The sequence below is a fragment of the Tetrao urogallus genome (assembly GCF_951394365.1).
Source record: "Tetrao urogallus genome assembly, chromosome: 5".
In the NCBI taxonomy this organism is placed as follows: Eukaryota; Metazoa; Chordata; class Aves; order Galliformes; family Phasianidae; genus Tetrao; species Tetrao urogallus.
The window spans coordinates 10,450,091-10,466,990 of NC_136818.1; the positions used below are offsets into that span (position 1 = coordinate 10,450,091).

General features: G+C 54.9%; 3 protein-coding genes across 3 annotated transcripts; 1 reads left to right on the forward strand and 2 right to left on the reverse strand.

Moving 5' to 3' along the window:
- Positions 1-648: 648 nt before the first annotated feature.
- ELOVL1 (ELOVL fatty acid elongase 1) lies at positions 649-3,391 on the forward strand (the record flags this gene model as incomplete). Its single annotated transcript, XM_079535231.1, has 8 exons — positions 649-686; positions 802-863; positions 1,270-1,460; positions 1,616-1,696; positions 1,891-1,947; positions 2,301-2,406; positions 2,575-2,711; positions 3,137-3,391. The coding sequence occupies 8 exons, from the start codon at positions 649-651 to the stop codon at positions 3,389-3,391; spliced, it is 927 nt and encodes a 308-aa protein (XP_079391357.1).
- A 3,561-nt stretch (positions 3,392-6,952) lies between these two features.
- On the reverse strand, positions 6,953-11,954 carry CDC20 (cell division cycle 20; the record flags this gene model as incomplete). Its single annotated transcript, XM_079536131.1, has 10 exons — positions 6,953-7,131; positions 7,409-7,526; positions 7,684-7,809; positions 8,000-8,231; positions 8,436-8,530; positions 9,184-9,380; positions 9,757-9,885; positions 10,409-10,505; positions 11,114-11,259; positions 11,762-11,954. 10 exons carry the CDS (start codon positions 11,952-11,954, stop codon positions 6,953-6,955), a joined length of 1,512 nt encoding a protein of 503 aa, XP_079392257.1.
- A 483-nt stretch (positions 11,955-12,437) lies between these two features.
- On the reverse strand, positions 12,438-16,507 carry MPL (MPL proto-oncogene, thrombopoietin receptor; the record flags this gene model as incomplete). Its single annotated transcript, XM_079535486.1, has 12 exons — positions 12,438-12,653; positions 12,733-12,820; positions 12,896-12,983; positions 13,065-13,224; positions 13,291-13,433; positions 13,510-13,682; positions 13,786-13,915; positions 14,030-14,186; positions 14,251-14,495; positions 14,625-14,800; positions 14,922-15,048; positions 16,405-16,507. The coding sequence occupies 12 exons, from the start codon at positions 16,505-16,507 to the stop codon at positions 12,438-12,440; spliced, it is 1,806 nt and encodes a 601-aa protein (XP_079391612.1).
- Positions 16,508-16,900: the final 393 nt, after the last annotated feature.

A 16,900-nucleotide genomic window follows, 5' to 3' on the forward strand; every position in this document is an offset into this window, starting at 1 on the left:
GTGGTGTGAAAGGGCTGGAGATAGGTGGCACTGTCCAGTTCATGGAGCAGGGTACAAACAGGTGAGCACAGAGCTAGCGCTGCTGTTGTGGTGGTACAGGCTTGCTGTCTTAAGTGGTCAATGGGAAGGTAGATAGCAGGCCACTATGATTGATGCCATTTTGGTGCTTGATAGCCTTGTGTGGTGATTGCTGCTGTCCTGCCTGGTCAAAACTTGGAGGAGGGGTGCTGGTGTGACTGCTACTGGATGCTCCCTGCTGGGAAAAAAGGTCACTTCAGCCTCTCAGCTGTAGCTTGAATCAGCTATGTGCTTCCTGATGGTGGCAGCAGTAATCCTCCAGGGAGACTGCCATGGGGGGACCCATTTCTCCAGGCCCATGTTTGGGAAGTGATTCCTGTGCCCCTTCTTGGAGGAAGAGATAGGATGGATGGGATTTCTGCTCCCCAGCATCATGGCTGTGAGTGGTGTTAACACTTGAGTGTGTTACAGCAAGAATAAGATCAAGGAGATGTAGATGCAGTGCTGGCTGGAAGCTTTATTAAATGAAATGTTAGGATCTGCCTTGGAAGGACTGCAGGTGATGATGTGGTTTCCAGCAGAGCTGAGGAGACAGGATCAGGTTCATGGAAGAGTGCATGGCTTCACTGGATGCTTGTTTATAATCAGTTGGAAGTAATGACAACCAGGTAGTCATGACAGGACCCTGAAGCTGTGCTCAAGATGTGATGTTGTGTAGGACTGTACTCTGCAGGCTGCCTGCCTGGGTCAACCGCTGCCTGATCTGCCCTTCTCTCTCTGCAGACACACTGCCACTACCATGGAGGGGATTGTGACTATGTATCAGGACTTCATGAAGAAAGCAGGTAAGTGGCTCTATGCAGATTCAGGGTGGGTGGCATTATGTGCTGTGCTGCCACAGGCCTGGGGGTGTGTTCTGACATATCTGATGTAATGCAGGTCTAGCTGTGTTCTGCCCTAATATAAGTGCAGCTCTGGGGTTTTTAGGCTACCTGAGACTGTCTTGCCTCAATGTCTGATGAGGCATTTGTGCCCTCCTCCAGGCAGCTCTGAAGCACAGCTTCAGGCTGTATCTTATGCAGCACAGCTTTGCTGGGTTCTCCAGTCTCTGTTACCAGGTTGCCCCTTGCCTGTACTCCTGTCCTTGGAGAATGGGGTTTTCATGTCCTTCACTTCATTCTGGTGTTATCACTGCTGTTAGCACATTGGGGTTGGGATGCTTACTGCTGTGCACTTTGGCTTTCTCCACAGACCCCCGCATTGCTGATTATCCACTGATGCAGTCCCCATTCCTTGTGTTGGGCATCCTTCTGGCATATGTCTACTTTGTACTCTCCTTGGGTCCCCGGCTAATGGCAAACAGGAAGCCTTTAAACCTGAAGAAGTTCATGGTGCTATATAACTTCTTCCTGGTGGGACTCTCACTCTACATAGTCTATGAGGTGAGTTGCCAGCAGGTTGTCTGGCACATACAAAGCAATGCATGCAGGCTGTGTGGGTCATGGAAGAGCACTTTGTGGGTTCCTTGGTATTTTGAGCAGGACTGGGAAATGCAGTGGCTTGTGTGTTGGACCTCACTCTGATGCTCTTGTTGCAGTTTCTGATGGCAGGGTGGCTTACTGGGTACACCTGGCGATGTGACCCTGTGGACTTCTCACAGGACCCCAAGGCCCTCAGGGTGAGTTCTCTTGTCTCTCATGAGTAGGGATGGCTTTCAGTGCTTGTCTGGACAGCAAGTTCCCTGCCTCTTCTTTGAGGCAAATGACTTGGTACCTGGCTTTTAGTGTCACTCCAGGGTTCCTGTCTGGTGGGATCTGGTTACGGGGCATGTTCAGACTGACATGGGAATCATGTTAACTTGTTCTATTACAGATGGTCAGTGTTGCTTGGCTGTTTGTCTTTTCCAAGTTCATTGAACTGACAGACACGGTAAGTTACTGGAGAGGCCTTGTTCTTGGGGGGAACTTAATCACTGCTTTGGGCAGGGATTTGAGGCCCAGTGTACTTGAGGTGGTAGGTGCCTCCTTTGGCCCCTTCAGTCTGAAATGCTGGTGGTTCTATCTGATATCACTGATGGGAGAGATCACTCTGGATATCACAGAGGCTACTTCTATCATAACTCTGGAAGCTGCGGGGTAACCTAATGTGTGGTTGCAATGATCTTGGGGGGAAGAGGAGGAGGGGGGAAGCATCACTGAGACCAGACACTGAAGCAGTGGCCTGGGTTATTTCACCTGCTCCCAGGATGCTGACCTTTGATGCTTGCTGGGCTCTCATTGCAGGTCATCTTTGTCCTGAGGAAGAAGAATGAGCAGGTCACATTCCTGCACCTTTTCCACCACTCTGTTCTGCCCTGGAGCTGGTGGTGGGGAGCAAAGTTTGGACCAGGTAAGATAGGAAATAGCTGGAGAAAAGCTGGAGTTGATATCAGCTGAACAAGGAAGGCATTTTTTCACTACTGCTGGACTCCTAGGAGTTTGTTGGTTTTTTTTTTTTTTTTGTAGTACTACTTTGCTGCAGATGATTGACTTATTCTTGTGCAAATGTGTCTAACAGGGGGAATGGGATCATTCCATGCCATGATCAATTCCATGGTGCATGTGGTCATGTACTTCTACTATGGGCTCTCAGCAGCAGGACCTGCCTTCCAAAAGTACTTGTGGTGGAAAAAGCACATCACAGCCATCCAGCTGGTAAGTCTGTGCTATGGAGTAGTGTATGTGTCCTCAGCCTCTGATGTGAATGGCAGATCAGTGCTTTTACATATGAAAGATGCAACCAAGAGCTGTAGTTCCTCTTTCTCAGTCTTCCACTCTGTGTTTCTAGCAGCTCTGGCCTGCTGTGGTCTCCGATAGCCCTTACAGCCTGGTGAGGGCATGGAGAGTGCTCAGCCAGCTGCCTCTGGGCTATGGCATGTTGGGAGGGTGATAGACAAACACTGCTTTAAAACTCATGCTTGCATCTTCCAGCTGCAGCTGGCTGCTCCTCTCTGTAAGAACCTGTATTTAGAATGGGCAAAGAGACTACAGATTTAATTAAAAAAAAAAAAAAGTGTATAGTGGGAGATCCTTAAGCAACTCCTGTGAGTTATTTGTTTCTGTTCTGCCTTGTTCCCCAGGCACAGTTTGTGATTGTCTCCGTCCACATCTCCCAGTACTACTTCATGCCCAGCTGCCAGTACCAGTTTCCCATCTTCATCCACCTTATCTGGATTTATGGGACCATCTTCTTCATCCTCTTCTCCAACTTCTGGTACCAGTCCTATACCAAAGGCAAACGATTGCCCAGGGTGGCTCAACAAGCAGCCCAGCACAATGGTAGCAGCATCCATGAGAATGGCACTGTCACCAACGGCAAGGTCAAAGCCAACTAGAGGGCAGCCTGGCCCTCCCAGAGCCAATGAGAGCCCCGGGGCAGAGGCAGCTGGGACCTGTTCCCCTGCTCCTGGGTGCTACTAGCCAAGTCAAGTGCCTACAGACTGTTGTACCCTTGTGCCCAGCCCTGCTGTCCTCTGTCTGCATGCCCAGCCCCTCTGCTCCGAGCAGCCGTGGGCGACTTCTGCTCTTGGGAGGGCTTGTGCTGTTTTCTCGCTGTTGTTGAACGGAGAGACAGCTGCCTGCATCACAACTTGGGGCTGCAGTCCCATTCCAGTGTTTCCAAAGGAATTCCCCCAAGTGCCTGCATCTGGCCCTTTTGCCTGGGGGCCATTTCCTTCTGAGTAGGACCAAAAGAAGAGACCGATCCCTGTCCTGGTGCCCTCTCCTCTTCCCTGGCTCATTAGAGCCTGTGTGGATGAAGTGACTTGTCCCTGGTTGCTTGCTGCTGCCAGCTCAAGTGTGAGTGCTCCTGCTATACCATGCCTTGTGCCACTTTGTTCCACGCCACAATGCTGTGTGTCCCTTGTGGTCCCTATATACCCAGGTGGTGGTGAGGGGGTCCTGCCCTGGTGTCTGTGCTCAGGTGTGGCTGTGGAGAGTGTAGGGGCAGCAGATATGTGGTACTTGAAGGCCCGGAGCTGCCCAGTACAATACACATGCCTTATGCCTAGTACGAAGTGGGGTTGTGACACCCTGAAATGCCTCTACCATATAATAAGCCCAGGTTGCCTTGCATTTCTTTCCTGTGCCTGGGTGGAGTGCTGAGCATGTGCTTTTAGCCATGCTTATGTGTGATCCAGAATAGCAGTTGGTGGCTTGTTCTGGAGTGAGGGAGGCCAAGCTCACTGTGCTTTGGGTGACTTACATTCCTGCAAACTCAAGACTCGAGCAATAATTGCCTCTAGAGTTGTCTGCTGGGCTCTCCTGCCTGGAACTGGCTCTGCTCTGGCCTGATGTGAGCACAGTGGAGGATGGTTGTAGCATATTCTGCTATGGTGTAATGGGGAACACCTCTTGCCTTCATGGATTCTGCTAGGGTTGAGTGAAGGTGTGCTCTGCCATTCAGCAGGGCAGTGCAGCAGCTCTCCTGGGCCTGGTGCTTGTTGCCTGCTCTGACTAACCAAAGCTATATTAGTAGCCTTGAGGATGAGGTGAAGGAGCCAGGCCCAGTCAGATTGGGCTGCTCTTCTATCACAAATAAACAGACAGAAGGAGAAATGGCTCTGCCCCTTGTTTTCCTGGCTTGCTGTGCTGTGAAGCTGTTCCAGCTGCCTGGTCCTGCCCAGTGGTTTTGGAGGCAGGGCTGGGAGAAGCAGCTGGTGTAGCAGGTTTGTGCTGGTGGGGAGAGGGCTGTACTGTGCTGATGAAGCAGATGGCAGATTGTTTCCAAGTGCTTTGATAGAGGGGTGCTGAGGGCAGGAAGTGTGTCAAGGCTCCCGTTGTGAAAGTGGCTCCACCCTGTTAAAGAATGGCTGGGGTGGAACAGAGGTGTGGGCTGGGACCTGGGCCAGCAGAAGCTGCTGCTGCTTTTCAGAAATCCTGTCCTGGCTCTAGTGCAGAATTGGGGTGGAGTGGGGATTTGAGACTCTGGAAACCCAGGTTATGGGGAAAACAGCAGGGAGACCAGCCAGCTGCTTTCTGAAGAGGGAAAGGAATCTATTTAAAGCTGTTGCCATCTCTGAGTGAAGTGCTGGTCTCTGCAGAAAGCATTTCAGGCTGGACAGAGGATATCGTTTCCACTGCTGCTTTCTTGCTCCTGCTACAGTGGTCTGTCTTCCTCAGCTGGGTTCCGTTCCCCTCTACTAGCTGAAACAGTTTGGCTTTTATGCAGAATGGTCAGTGCTGCCTTCCTCATCTGCTTCTGCTGTGTGGGAGGGCTAGGCCTGACTGCTGACTCAACCCTGAGAATTGGGCTGGGTAGCCAGCCAGCTTGTGTGGCAAGGAGGAATGCATGAACCCAGAAGGCCTCCAGGTGAGTTTCACTGTAGATTCGATTGTGGTGTGGGAGGGCTTTAGTGGAAGCATAGCCAAAGCCCTGGGTTTGGTGTGGATGAGAGCTTAGTTGCCTCTGCCTTGCATATCTTTTAGGAAGGAGGACAGGCTGCTGCCCTGTGTAAACATTCTTCCTCATTTCTACTAGTGCTGCTCCTGGGTTAGGGACTGACAGAAGAGTTCTGGTCCTTACTGAAGTGGTGGCATATCAGCTCAGTACTCAGAATTCACAGCTTGAGCAGGAGGCAATCCAGCTGAGACAGAGTGCTGCCACTGTTTAGCTTCCTTTCCCCTCCCTGCTTCTTGCTGGCTCTTAGCAAAGACAGGACTGTCCTTGTTTTTGCCCAAAATAGTAACAGAAGTTTAAACTACTTACACTTGATATTCTAAAAGAGGGCTGTTCCTTCTGTGTGCTCTGCTTGCCCTTCCTCCAATTGTTCCTATTAGCTTGTGATCTTTCCATGGGTGGGCTGTGGAGCTTAGTCACTTATTCCCTATTGGGGACAGACAGTTCCAAACTGCGTTTACACCCTATATGGCAGTTGCTGGGCTTGCATGTGAGCTCCTTCCCTCCAGGGCAGCAGGGCCAGTATGGGGCCAAGGGAAGAACACTGTAATCCCATCTCCTTCCAGTAATGCTCAGGGGACTTTCAAGAGCCATGTAGAAGCGGAGTTTCTGGAGGCGAGTGTGCAAAGGATGTAGAAAAGCTAAGCCCAGAGTAAGATAAACCACTATTACAGTGGGATAGGTGGAAAAACTGTGCTAGCTTTCAGACATGCAAAGCCTTCTTTCCAGAGAGGGTCACTCCTGTGCTCAGGCTCTGCCTCCTGCAGCTGCTGTGACACTACTCCTTTTTGCCAGCATTATGTGTAGCCCTTCTCTGCTGCCTGTGGGCTAAGGTAGTGGCTGCCTGGTACAGCACACAATGCTACCACCTGGCAGAAGTGGATGGAACCTGGTGCAGCATGGCACTGTGTGGGGGGAAAAAAAGGGAGAAAGCAGGCTAGGAGGTGCATAGGCTTTGCTAAGCTGCTTTGCATACACGAGGATGTTATTCACAGCTCTGCAGTTCTCCAGGCTTCCCCAGATAGCCCATTATGGGATGGGTGCACAGTACCCTGGTGCAGCCCTACAGCCCCAGAAAATGCAGTTCTATATTCAGAGTAGCATGGCAGCTTTGGCCGGGGTGGTCTTTGCTCAGGTAAAGGTTCACTGTATCCATTAGTTTAAGATGTTCAAAGGGAGTGGGATGCTGCTCATATGACTTCACCAGAGGAAGGATTGAAGAGAGCTTGCACAGACTAGACATTAACTTCAGCTTGTGAAGAGTTACTGCTGCCAGGGGTGAACCCCATATTGTAAGCTGGCCCTAAAAACAGAACTCTACTTCTTGCCCAGAAAACAAACCTCAGGGAAGAGTTTCTTGTTGATCTAAGCCACAGATGGCACTTTCTTCCATCAGCTTTAAAAGGCAAAGGCAAATTAAAGCTGTTTATTAACATTTAAAATACTGTACAGTGTGTAAGCCAATGTCCCAGCTTCCCACAACACCAACCCTGTGCACTTATCGGATGCCCTGGTGAATGATGCTGCTTTTGGCACTGTTTGCCTTCTCTTTTTCCTTCTTCTTTATGGGATCCATCTCAAAACAGCGCCAAAGCCGCAGTGTTTCATCAGCAGCTGCCGACGCTACTGTTACACCGTCTGGGCTCATGGTTAAGTTCAGGACTCGGGCAGTATGACCTAAGGAAGTGTACAGTCAGGGCTGTGCTGATTTTAGGAGCAACCATCGTTCTCCCCATCTTTTGCACTTGTGTCCCTCATAAGCCTCAACAGCCTGCATCAATGCCCCATAACGTACTGAAGCCTTTTGAGGTCACAGCCTCAGCCTATAATTCTAGAAAGTGTCCCTGGACACTTTTTTTTATTATTGGTGCTTCGGGTTAGACAAATAGCAGACTACTTGAACTGAGGATCAAATCTGCCTTCAGCCCTCCCTTCCCCAGGGAGCCTAGCTTACCTCGAAGTTCAGTGACCTTGGCCATTGTTGGATACTTCCATATCACCAGCTGATTCTGTGCAAAGCCATGGCCTGAAATGAACTCTTTATAGGTTGTTGACCACAGGATAGAACAGACCTGCAGAGAGGCAAAAATACTATGAAGACATGCAAGCTACTTGTGCTGATGTTCATCGGCAAGGATGAACCCCTGCTGGCTCCCTGGCCTGTCCCAGGCCTCAGGAGCCATCATGTGTGCCAGAAAGAACTTTATCACCAGGATGTTTATGTCTCACCTGGGAGTGGGCATCAACAGCACTGAGACAGGTGCCGGAACAGACATTCCAGATGCGGATGTGTCTGTCGCTGGTTCCACCTCCAGTGGCTAGGACATTTGACTGCCACGGACACCATGCCACAGCCTGAGGAAGAATCAGTTCATTTTAAGAAGTACAGGAGGCAGCCTGTTTCCTATTGCGTCTTCCAGAGCTCAGGCCACAGCAGCTCCAGGGTAGCCTCTCTCCACCAGGGCAGGGACTGCAGCAAGTGCTACACACCTGCTTTTCACACAGACATGCCCCCACACTATCCACACAGCAGACCTGCACTCACCTTGACAGCACCCTGGTGCTGAGTGAAGGTCTGTACGGGAGTGAAGTCTCCACTGTCTCCCTGGACAGATGGCCAGATGTTCACCAGGTTGTCGTTGCCGCCACTGGCCAGGTAGCGACCATCTAGAGACCACTTGAGTCCGCACACCTCTTGTGTGTGGCCAGTAAGAGTGGCCACGTGGTGCTCAGCCACTCTGACATCATGGTGGTGGATGTGGCCAGTCCGTGACCCACTGCAGAGGGGAGATTCACAGTGTCAGACTAGCTCGTTTTCACCAAAAGCTCTTTGTGCTATTGCAAGGCTGCCTTTATTGCCATTGAGATTCAACCAGTGTTAACCACCATCACTGGCCTGTTGACATGAGCAGAGCAGCCACAGAACCTCTTCACAACTGACTGTGTCCAGCAGCTGGATGCTGCTTCACCCCCAGCTTTACCTGGAGAGGATGTAGCTGTTCCAGCTGAGGGACCCCACCCGAGAAGAATGGCTGGTCATACTTCGGAGACGCTTCTGCTGCTGTATGTCCCATAGCTAGAGAGGCAAGAGTATTATGTTCTCCAGAGGGTAAGGAACAGCAGCATTGTTGCTTTGCCAGGAAACTTTACTACACAGACTCTGGCATTTGACCTTTTCTGTATCGGAACAGCAATTAATTTCTTATGTATGAAACAGAGTTATTCCAGGCATCAGAATATCCCTGAAGTCTGCCTTGCTACTGCAGTTCATCACTGGCCACAGGTGGGTGGGGACACTTCCCTTATACTAGTCTTAGCACCCTCAACATCACAAGACAGAGGCTGTAACCACTAATAGTCACAAGACCACAGGAAGGATTCCCACTGCAGTGAGGGTCACTTACAGCCCTTTGGAGAGCAGATGACAGAGCTCTAAGAAACTACTTAGAATTTGTGCTGCCTAGTGATAACATGAGCATAAGGACACCTTCAGACAATATTGCTCCCAGGCAGAGAAGCACATCAGTGTCAAGTTCTCTTCACCCCTTTGCTCCCACAATGGGCAGCAATTCACTGAACTGTAACAAGTGCCAGAACACTCCTCTTCCCTGTGCTAAGGATAAAGACAAGTCAGAACACACTGTATCTGTCCTGTGCTAGCCAAGACTTTGTTCCAAGGCCCCACAGCTCCAGCAATCCTTAGACCACCTCTCATTTTACTGCGCTCACCTGGACCTCAGCATTTCTTGTGCCAACAGCAAGGTAGTTTCCTTCTTTAATCCATGACAGAGAGGATACATAATCATCTGGATTCTCTATCTGCAGCAGCTGGATGATTTCCCCAGAAGAGTGATTCCACAGATAAACGCAGTTGTCCAGAGCCACTGCCAGGAAGTTCTGAGAGCTCCAGTCAATGAGATTCAGATCTACAATTCGGAAGAGCAGTGCAGCTGACACAGTGCTTACACGCAGAACCCCACCCACATCTTCACACAGCACTGCAGTGAAATATTTTCACTAATGCCGAATGCCATATCTCCCACCTGCACCAGCCACACGTGCATGCAGGTAAGGGGCAGCCTCCAGGGATCCACCACGCCCAGTCAAGTAGCTCCAATTTGAATTACCCACGTGGTGCTTTGGACTATTAGGCAGCACAGAGACACTCAATAATTGGTTAATGCCAGTCTGGGTGCATGAGAAACTGAAACAGCCCAATTAGAGAGTTTCGGTTCATCAGACCACGTTGGCTTAAGTCTTCTACCCCACTGCAAAATGATCTCAACACTGCAGCCTACTTACAATAGTCATTGCGAATCTCTGGTGCATCCAGGATCCGGTCTGGCATTGAGGGAATGTATCTACCATGCTTCCTACTGGAAGCAGGTGTAGTCTTCTGGCTGTAGAGCACTTTCAGGTTATTCTGATAGCCTGTGTGCAGAGAAACAGCTTTGATATCCTGCTTTCTCCTGACCATTCACCCAACTAGAAAACCCCTTCAGTTAGAACGAAGTCCTGGAAAAGAGGTCTGGATATCAGAGCACTGTGTTATAGCCTTATTGACAGTATTAATTACTGAATCAGAGTGGTTCCCAATTCAGAAGAACATGTTTGACTATTACTATTCACTTTCTTGCCTAGGAAGTTCAAAGCTTTTATAGGCAGACTTCAGGAAAATGCATTATCTGCAGTACAAATTAACAACTGGCAGTCATAACCCAGCTTTCATAAAACAATACAATGAGAAACGTCACACAAACACGCCAGCTGTTACGCCAACCCCTGAACTTCAGGAAACCTGAGAGAGATTCCAGTGTGCAAAGAACTCTGAGATCAGCTGATCTCTCCCATGGCCAGAAATAGGGCCACATGTGTTGCAGTTCCCCACACAGATCTCTGTACCCAAGTCCCTCAAACAGGCCCTGCATTGCACCACCCTCACTCTGCATCGTACCTTCTGGAGCGTTCTGTGGCTTTCCACTAAGGCGGAGAATCTTAGCCTCTTCTACATCGAAGCCATTAAGATTCACTGCCCAAGATTTCTGTTGCTCCTAGAAAAACAAGCTACCCTCAGCAAGTCTCATTTGAAATACCACCTTTAAACAAAACTGCAGCTGGTAGAAGACAGTTTGGTTGCACTGTGGGATTCAGCTGCATATAGGCAGCTCAAAGTAGGTTTTTCCTCAGACACCATCAGCAGGACATGGTGCTGTTTTCATGAAGAAAGCTATAGTCACAAGGGACCAAATGCTTCATAAACATTTCCAGAGCACTACATGCACATTCCAGAATTGCTCCCCGTGCAATATTCTATTGTCCTAGAATAGCTACTGCCAGCAGTTTCACACTGCTCAGGCTCACAGATCTCTGTAACCTCTATTTAGAAGTCTCAGTAACCCAAGTTCCACTGTCAGAAGCTGCACAGACCAAAGCAGAAGCCTGTGCTTAAGGAAATACCTCTGCAGAGCAGCTACGTGCTCAGCCCACATGTGCAGACTGTGCACAGGTTCCACTTGCAGGCTCCTGAAGGTCCAGTGCAGGAAGTGGAGCTGGTGGGGACCCTCATCCCCACACCTGCTTTTAGAGGCTGCTTTCTCTGTGTCAAGTCACAAAGGATCGGGTATTTAGTGACAATCATTCATCACAGTACTGTGCTCACCTTCTTGGTAGGGGAATTTTCAGCAGGGTCATTTTCTTTGGTTAGGAGGAAATTGGCCATTTCCATCTGCATCGTGCTGCGGTTGGGAATGTAGCGATCCCCCCCAGCTTTTGTTGGGGTGCTCTGGACTTTGGATCCAGATTTGCCTGCGTTCACATACGTAAATATTGTTTTAGAGATACTGAGAGAGTTTGCATTCAACAAACTTCCAAAGCAAAACGAACACCGTTTTCAAGAGGCGCTTCAGCAGTTCAGCCTACAGCAGAGACAAGCTCCGTGGCTCAGAGCACACAAGCCGCAATTCGCAGCTATTCCCAGCCTCCCCCGTACCTCCCCGCATAAAGGCACCGAGCTCACATCGGGAGCGGCCACAGAGAGAACGCCCGGGGTCTGCCGCAACAACAGCGCCAGAGCTCGCGGGAAAGGGGAGGCCATTTCCCACTTACAGCGCACGGAGCGGACGAGGCACGCAGCTCTGCCGCGCCGAGTCCCAGCAGAGCCGCATCGCGCGGCCGGCGAGATGCTGGAAGCGGCGGTCCGCCCGGCCGCAGCGCGGAGCTCCGCGCACCCAGAAGCGAGGGACGCCCTCCGCCCCGCCCGGCATCCCAACGCGGCCCGGCACAACCCCGCTCCCGCCCCGCCGCTCACCGGGGGTCTTGGACGGCGTCTTGCTGCCGCTGTAGGAGCGGTTGGCCGGCTTCATGGGCGACATGCTGGCGGCGGGGCTGGGGCCGGCGCTCTCCTTGGCCTTGCGCTGCCACCGCGCGGGCGGGGCGTTAGGGATCGGCGTGTCCAGCTTCAGCAGCCCGTGCAGGTCCGCCTCGAACACGAAGTGCGCCATGGCGCTGCGGGCAACCCGCCGGTCAGTGGGGCGCTGCCAGGCACGGCTACTCCCCTCCCGTTAGGCCGCGCCTCGGGCCCCCCGTCTCCACGGCCTCCCCCGTTCGGGCCTAGACACCCCCCCGGCCCGGAGCCCCGCCGCCGCCGCCGCCGGCCCCTCTCACCTCCGCGTCCCGCTCAGCCTCACGCAGCGCCCCCCTTCCGTTCACTTCGGCTTTTAAAACCCGCGCGGCCTCCCTTCCCGTTGGTCGCTTCAAATCTAAACCGCCGCACGTTGTCATGGCGACCTCGCGCAGCCGCGCTGCGATTGGCTGAGCCGCAGAGTGGGGCGGGGCTTCCCCCGCCGGGATGCGGTCTGCCCGGCAGTGGGGGGGGGCGGCGAGGGTCGAGGTACGGGGTCTGCCCGGGCGTGGGGCGGGGCGGCGGAGGCGGCGCGAAAGAGCGGGGAGACCGCGTGGTTGGTCTGTATTTTATGGTCTATATTTTACATCCCAGGGGGAAAAGGGGCCGAGGGCGCTCCGCGCGGCTCCCAGCCGCCCATCAGCAGGTAGGAGTGGTTGGCGATGTCCGTGCTGGGCGCCGGGCGGCTGGCAGCGGGTTCTGGCGGAGGATCCCCGGGCTCGCCGCGGGGTCCGGGCAGCACCTCCAGCAGGCAGGGCAGCACGGCGTCCTCCGGCGGCTGCTTGTAGAAGGCGCAGGGCTGGGTAGGGGGGAGGAGATGCGCTCGGGGCGGCCCCGGGGCTGCGGGACGGCCGGAGGCGGCCCGGCCCGGCGCTCACCTGGCCCTGCTTGGGGCTGTCGTGCAGGAAGGTGCCCAGCGCGCGGTGCAGGTCGGGGACGGGCGGCCACAGCTTCTGCTTCACGCTGCTGAGGAGGCGGCGGGGCGATGTGGGCAGCCCCCCGGCTGCAGCGTGCACCCCGCTGCCCGCAGCACGGCCTTACCTGTACAGGGACGGGAAGGTGCACCGCAGCCCCAGCAGCACTCCGGTGAAGATCAGCGGTGCCACCGTCACGCTCGGGATCACCCAGCCTGCCACGGAGGGGCGATTTCGGAGAGCCGGTCGATTCTCCTCGTCCCACCCAGGCGCCCTCAGCCCCGCATGGCCCTTACCCGCTTCAGCCGCGACATCGACCGCGACGGGCTGTGACCACGCGCTCCAGCTGCCCCGGTACTGCGGCCCACCGGGCTGCGCCCGCACCTGGGCACGATAACGGGCACCGGGCCGGAGGTCCAGCACTTCTTTCCTGGCCGCCCGCGGGACCTGCAGCACCTGCGGGCAGAGCTGAGTTGGGGCTGTGCGAGGCCTGCGGCTGCCCCGTGCCGGCCCCTGCATCACCTTCCAGTCGAGGCTGTCGTCCGTGGCGTAGCGGATCTGGTACTCCAGTTGCTCCGCCAGCGCTTCCAGGGGCGGCAGCCACCGCAAGGTGAGCCGGCCCTGTGCCGCCATCGCCTGCACATCCCGCGGGGCCTCCGTGAGCACTGCGGGGTGGGGACGTGTCGCTGCCGTGGGACAGCACCCCGCCCCGAGCGACGGATGTGGAGTGCAGAGACTCACCGGCCTGGTGCAGCCAGAAGGGCTCCTTGAAGTAGCTGAGCACGGGTGGGTCATGCAGCTGGGTGATGTTCACCAGGACGGCAATGGGGCTGCCAGCCATGGGTTGGAAGGTGCAGGTGTGTCTGCCCTGTGTCCCCACGCTGGCCTCTTCACACTGCTGCCACATTTCATCCCTGTGTGGCAGGGAATGGGCAGCCGGTCACCCTGCGGTGCTAGTACTGCTGCCACTATTCTCTGCTCAGGGGTACAGCTCCGTGTCATTGCTGTGCTCTTTACCTCACGCCAGCCCCACTCGGAGATGCCCGGTAGAAGAGCTCATGGGTGCTGTGGTGCTCTGCAGGGTCCCAGCTCCACACACAGCGCACACACCTCAGGTCAGGAGTGCTGCAGTGCAGCCCAATGTCCCCTGAGCAGGTGAGAGCCAGGGCAGAGTGGCTGCTTCTTCCCAGACCCCGCAGAACCCAACTCCCATGTGTGGGCACTCTGCAGCCCCCAGCAGCGGAGACGGACAGTCTCTCACCAGAAGAGTGGGGCGTCTCTGCGACCACCACCTCCGACCAGGGCCCCCAGACACCATCCATTGAGGTGCCGTCGGGCTTGCTGCGCACCTGGATGTGGTACTTCACCCCCGGCTGCAGCTCCCGGAGAATCACCCACGTGTTGGCCTGTACCAGCCCCTAAAGAGAGTGGTGAGGGTGGGGGGCTGCCACGTGCCCCAGATCCTGCAGCCCCTGTACGTACTTGCCCTGTTCCCTGGGAGGATGCAGCTCCCCTGGCTGTAGGTGGGGGGGCTCCGTTGGCGGGATGGGCAGGGAGGTCCCCGGGTGCCGTGCCACGGGGTGTCACTGTGGGGGTCATGGGATGGTAGCACACCTCATAGAGGAAGAAGTTGGGGTAGTCAGCAAGTGGCGGCTGCCACGACACACGGAGCTGCCCTGTGGCTCCGGCCCAGTGGGCACTGATGTTCACCGGTGGGGCGATGAGACCTGCAGGAATGTGTCGGCGCATCTCCAGTGTTACAGCAGCCACAAGGCCCAGATGCTGCCAGTGATGGGTGGGAAGAGGGAGGGGCACCTAGGTGTAGGGATTAGGGTTGTGCCACGGGAGAGACTCACCCACTGCATCCACGCTGAGCTCCCGCCTGTGCCTGGTGCGGTTGGTGGCAGCGTCCAGGACAAGAACGTGGAGCTGGGTGAAGAGCCGCACATCCTGGCTGGGGAACACGCAGATGTGCCGCATCCCATTGGAACCACGGCGCTGTGTGGAGACTGCACACATGGTGGGTGCATCCCTGAGGAACAGATGGGGCTCCTCCAGCACCCTGAGCCTGGGGCCAGCTGAAGGGAGGGGATCTGGGCATGGCAGCGGTCCCTCAGTGTCACCACTCCTTCCCATGTCCCCGCGGACTCTACCTGCTGTACCAGTAGTAGAAGCGGTGTATCCCACTCGCCTTCTCCTCATCCCAGAAACACGTGAGATCCTCAAAGGAGCGGGAGAAGCAGAGGATGTCCTCGGGCACCTCTGCCAGCAACATGGCATCTGGTGGGAGGGAGGGCATGAAGGAGTCCCTGGCTGCCTCATCCCCTGTGAGACCCCTCCTGCCCGAGTCCCCCACCAGCACTGAAGGAGGGATGCATGCATCACCACTGCTCCCCCTTCCCAGCACACAGGGTCCTTGGGACAAACAAACATCCCAAAATAGCCCTGTGGTCAGATAGGCTCTGGAGATCAGCGGGAAGCACCCGGCTAGACTCACTCCGGAAGGCACGTGGAAGTGCGATAAGGAGAGCAATGCTTCAGGAGCGGCAAGGGCCTGGGGCTTGTGTGGGGTTTGCAGCCCTGGGCATGGGGGGGTGCTTGGCAACAAATGGGCTCTGCTGGAGAGCTTGCCCCCTTTCCCCAGCACATTGATCTCCTTGTTGTTGCAGGGGTGAACTGGAGCATCACACCTTACTGCTGTGCTGCTGGCTGATCCCAGATGAAAGGAATGAGCACAGGGATGCCAAAGTCTCCAGATATCTGCCAGGAGTCCCCCCCGTTCTCCCTGCCCCTTACCTTGCCCTGACGCCTCGCCCTGTTCCTCCTTTCCCAGATGGCATCTTCTTCCTCCCCACCCATATGCTCTACCCGCAGACCACAGCCTGCTCTCTCCTACCTGCCCTTCCCTTTTTGCACCCCCAGCCACCCCAGCCTCTCTTGCCCTTCCCTGGCAGTGCCCCCCACCCAGCCCCAGGGTGGCACTGCCTCTGCTCTGCCATGCCTTGTGGTTCCCAGAGCACCCTCAAGGCACAGCTCTGCAGCTGGCACAAAGCAAGCTCAGGCATCGCGCTGGCACTGTAGCAGTGGTTTCTGGGCACAGAAGCAAAAGGTGAGACCAAAGCCTCCTTTCCTACCCCCGCACCTGTAGGGGTGGTTTAAAGGGTGCTCCTATGACCACTATAGCAGTCTGACCACAGATCTTGGATGAGTGCGAAAACAGGAGCATGACATTAAACGTTCTGTACAGTTAATGCTTTATATAGTGTTCTAGAAAGAGTAAAAGGGCCTAGGGAGAGAGCTTAAAGCATCAGTAACCCTGCCGGGGCTGGCTCAGGGCTGGATGGAAAAAACCCATGGGGCAATAAGGTGGCACCAAGCTGGGCAGCGCCACTGCATTACATGTAGGAGCAGCATGATGTCATGGGGCTGAGGGCTGCCACCCCAAATTGGTGGCTGGCAGCTGCAGGAAGCAGGACACCCCTTTGTTGCAAGCACCCTGGAGTGCCCCATGTGTGACCGAACGCATCCTCCAGCTGACCCTCCTGAAGCCATCTCCCTCATCCCGCACCTCTCTGGCTGCCACAGAGCGCAGATCCTGTGATCCACCCGTGGGGGAATAATGACCCCAGGACCTACCTTGGGATGTCACTGGCTCAGGGTCCACGGCAGGGCTGTGCTGGCTCAGCAGGACAGCAGTGAGCAGAGCAGGCAGCCAGCCCTGGTGCAGGCAGGGTGCCATCCCGCCTGTTGTGCTTGGTACTTCCCAGCACCCTGGCTGCTGCCCCGGCTCTGCAGGGTGATACCTTTATCTGGGAAGTGTAGGCTGTGCTGCTCAGGAAGCCTGGCTGGAGGCTCCCCTCACCCCATCACCAGCACTTCCCCGTGCCCAAAACCACCGTGCTGCAGCCCCTCCACCAGCAGCCACAGTGCCAAGAGAGACTGCTCCCATCAGATAGGCGGCACGTCCTGCTCTTGTGGCTGGCTGCATGGGGTGGGAAGAAAAACAGCCACTGAGGAAGCAGGGAGGCCCCTTCTATGGGCTGGGCAAACTGTGGGACTTGGGGATACCTGCACTCTTGGTGTCATGTCAGAGCTCAGGGTGTGGGACAGTGGCTCCGGCTCCATCTCAGCC